The sequence below is a fragment of the Nicotiana tomentosiformis genome, chromosome 12 (assembly GCF_000390325.3).
Source record: "Nicotiana tomentosiformis chromosome 12, ASM39032v3, whole genome shotgun sequence".
Taxonomy (NCBI): Eukaryota; Viridiplantae; Streptophyta; class Magnoliopsida; order Solanales; family Solanaceae; genus Nicotiana; species Nicotiana tomentosiformis.
In genome coordinates, this window is record NC_090823.1 from 48,386,617 (window position 1) to 48,389,626 (window position 3,010).

Below are 3,010 nucleotides of genomic sequence, written 5' to 3' on the forward strand. Positions count from 1 at the left end.
TCAAGAATTCAAAAGAGAAAAATAAAGTAAAATACTTACTTTAAATCCAGAATTTAATCATAAAGGAAGTTCATGGAACAATTGGCAATCATTATGCTCAATCCCAAAGCTTCTACTCAATTGGTTAGAGTCTCGTACTCATAACGTGTTATAAAATAATAAGAGAAAAAGAAAAATATAGCAGAGAAAAGTAGAGAGAGAATTCTTATTGATTTGGAATAAATTACAATGGAATAGAACCCTCTATTTATAGGGAAAAAGTGACTTAGCCACCAAGTAAAAAATCCTAAAATCTCTCTAAAATATAGACATTCACCATAAATAAAATACTATTTATAACATATACTCCGTATGTTTCAATTTATGTGAACCCATTTGACTGAGTACGGAGTTTAAGAAAAGAGACAAGATTTTTGAATTTGTGGTGTAAAATGAGGTATATATATTTTGTGTGACTATAAATCTTTGTATAAAAGTAAATTATTTCTAAATAAGAAAAAATGTTATTCTTTTTTGCACGGGCTAAAAAGGAAATAGTGAGTAGTCTTTTTTTCTTTCTCCCCTTGTGGGCTAGCTTCGTAGTCTTAGGTTTCTTATTTGGAGAAAGCCGACTGCAAGCCTATTAAAACTTGGGGTTAAAAACCTTGGTGCTAAAATCAAAGGGAGAGGGAGATTTGAAGTAAGTTTTGCTAATAAATTGATGATGGAGGAGTTAAGTGAAGGAGTGAACAATATGAACATTAGCGGAGGAGACCTTCAGAAGAAGAATCGTATTCAGGTTTCTAACACCAAGAAACCCTTGTTCTTCTACGTCAATCTTGCCAAGGTAAAATTAATACCTTTTGTTTGGTCTTTTTGTTTTGTACCCTATGTTAGACAGTGTTTGGTGAGTAATTCTTGTTTTGGGCAGAGGTATATGCAGCAGTACAATGACGTGGAACTTTCTGCTCTTGGGATGGGTACGTTTCCAAACTTCCTCCGTTGTTTCTTTTTATTTTTAAATCTAATTTGTTGGTTAAGCTTAATCCTGTTTATGTATAATGACAATTTGTTCTTTTGTGCTATAAAACACACTCTTTGTTTTGTACAATTTAAAATCTAGTAAACAACATTAACTTTAAGTGTCTGGTGGAATAGTCCAACTGTTGGTCGCCCTTTAAGAGTATTTTACATTTTTACTATATTCCTACAGAATTAGTGTCATTGTGATTTGAAAGATAGGCACAAGTCAAGACTTCAATGCAATTTGTAGATAGTTGTTGCTTAATTAATGACATCTGTGTACGTCTGCAGCTATTGCCACAGTTGTCTCAATTGCTGAAATTCTGAAGAGCAATGGGTTTGCTGTGGAGAAGAGTACGTCTTTCGATTCTTGTATTTCCTCGTGTTGTTTGGAGTCTTCTTGCAAATTTAATCTAAAAAGCAAAAAATACTCTTTTCTCTTAAAGTCGAAAATCTTTTTTGGCTTTGCTGTTTATAAGATGCTGAAGCATAAACTATATATGGATGGTTCACAGAGATTATGACATCAACTGTTGATGTTAAGGATGGCTCCAGAGGGCGCCCCGTCTCCAAAGCCAAAGTAAGTTATGAAATCTTCTTTTCCCTGTTGTATAGTATATGCTGTGCAATTATTATATTATATAAAATGCACCAGGCAGCAGGCATCTCTAAACATTTGGCCTTTGTCCACGAGATTAGGATATCACTACCGCAGGGTCCCGCTTCTATAATAGACTTTGAAGACACATCCCTTACGATAATTGTAACTGTGTATGTAGAAATATGTCTTTGATGCTGTCATTTTGAAATGCCCGCTTGAACTGCTGTTTCATCTTCAATGAGCAAAGTTGGCTTGATGTGCGCATATGTGGCAGCGGGAGCAAGAAAAAACAAATAATCTCTTTCTTGTCCTCCTTTCCTACTTTAGTGTTTTTCCATAACTGTTGATGCATTAAGCCTAGTGGCGTGCTCTATGGCCTAGCATCGTATGGATTATTTATAAGCTGCACGCCTGAAAACAATTGACTTATGCTTGATATAAAGCACTGTACATTATGTAAACTAACAATTTTGTTTATTAAACTCTATATGGCATAAAATATCTCTCATTGGTTGGTTTCAGATTGAGGTATTGCTGGGAAAGAGTGAAAAATTCGATGACTTGATGGCGGCTGCGGCAGAGAGGGAACTTGGAGATGGTGAGGAGCAGAGTTAAGAGCAAGCTCCTTTTTTCCTATTAATTTGTTACGTCTTTAATTTGTTTTTTATTCAAACAAACGAACATCTGTAGTGAGCGTGATTACCTAGAAAAGTTGTTTGTTTGAATTGTTAGGAGTATACCCTATCTGGTAAGATGAAGTGAAGTTTTGTTGCTTGACAACTTTGGCCTTTTTGGTGAATATATATGGCTTGATGATAATATGCTGAAAGTTGAAGCAGTGAAGATTGCTTTTAAATTTTGTTGCTTATATTTCTATGTATCCGTAAATACAATTTAACACTGATAGGGTTCCCATGGATACATACTGACAAGACTTGTAGGGTTATACTTTCGTTTAATTAACTGTTAAGTAATGGTACTTTTGGTCAATAGACTGACTAGGATCCTAGCACCAGTTGGATGCTATAATATTCTGAGGCAATTTCTTCTGAAGTCCAGGATACTGTAGGTTACTATACCTCAGTGAATGTTGAAGTCCTGGACTGAGATGACAGAAGATTCAGCAATTAACATCTGTTTTAATTTGTGATGCTTGAATTGCAATTGTGGAGTAATGATTTTAGTTCAAAAACGACATCATCTTATGAAAATACATATATGGATATAGCATCGAGGGATTTTGAGGAGCAAGTTAATAAATTATGGCTCTTGAGTTAAGTGAGTAATGATTTATGAAGTACATGATAAATTCTTCCTCTACAATAAGACTAAACTCTACACTGATTTTCCATTTGAATATTTTCAGAGTTCTATTTTAATTTATTTCTTATAGAATGTTCTAAAATC

General features: G+C 34.2%; 1 protein-coding gene across 1 annotated transcript; it reads left to right on the top strand.

The window, feature by feature from the left end:
• The first annotated feature begins 538 nt into the window (after positions 1 to 538).
• On the top strand, positions 539 to 2,422 carry LOC104117137 (uncharacterized protein At2g34160-like). The gene is made up of 5 exons (XM_033661542.2): positions 539 to 826; positions 911 to 959; positions 1,294 to 1,356; positions 1,518 to 1,582; positions 2,126 to 2,422. Exons 1-5 carry the CDS (start codon positions 701 to 703, stop codon positions 2,216 to 2,218), a joined length of 396 nt encoding a protein of 131 aa, XP_033517433.1. The 5' UTR covers positions 539 to 700; the 3' UTR covers positions 2,219 to 2,422.
• Positions 2,423 to 3,010: the final 588 nt, after the last annotated feature.

Bases quoted from the DNA above. Each gene is read 5' to 3' on its own strand.
- LOC104117137 (XM_033661542.2), top strand. From the start codon at position 701: ATGATGGAGGAGTTAAGTGAAGGAGTGAACAATATGAACATTAGCGGA. The intron at 827-910 runs GTAAAATTAATA...TGTTTTGGGCAG, and splicing joins TCTACGTCAATCTTGCCAAG to AGGTATATGCAGCAGTACAA. The intron at 960-1,293 runs GTACGTTTCCAA...GTACGTCTGCAG, and splicing joins ACTTTCTGCTCTTGGGATGG to CTATTGCCACAGTTGTCTCA.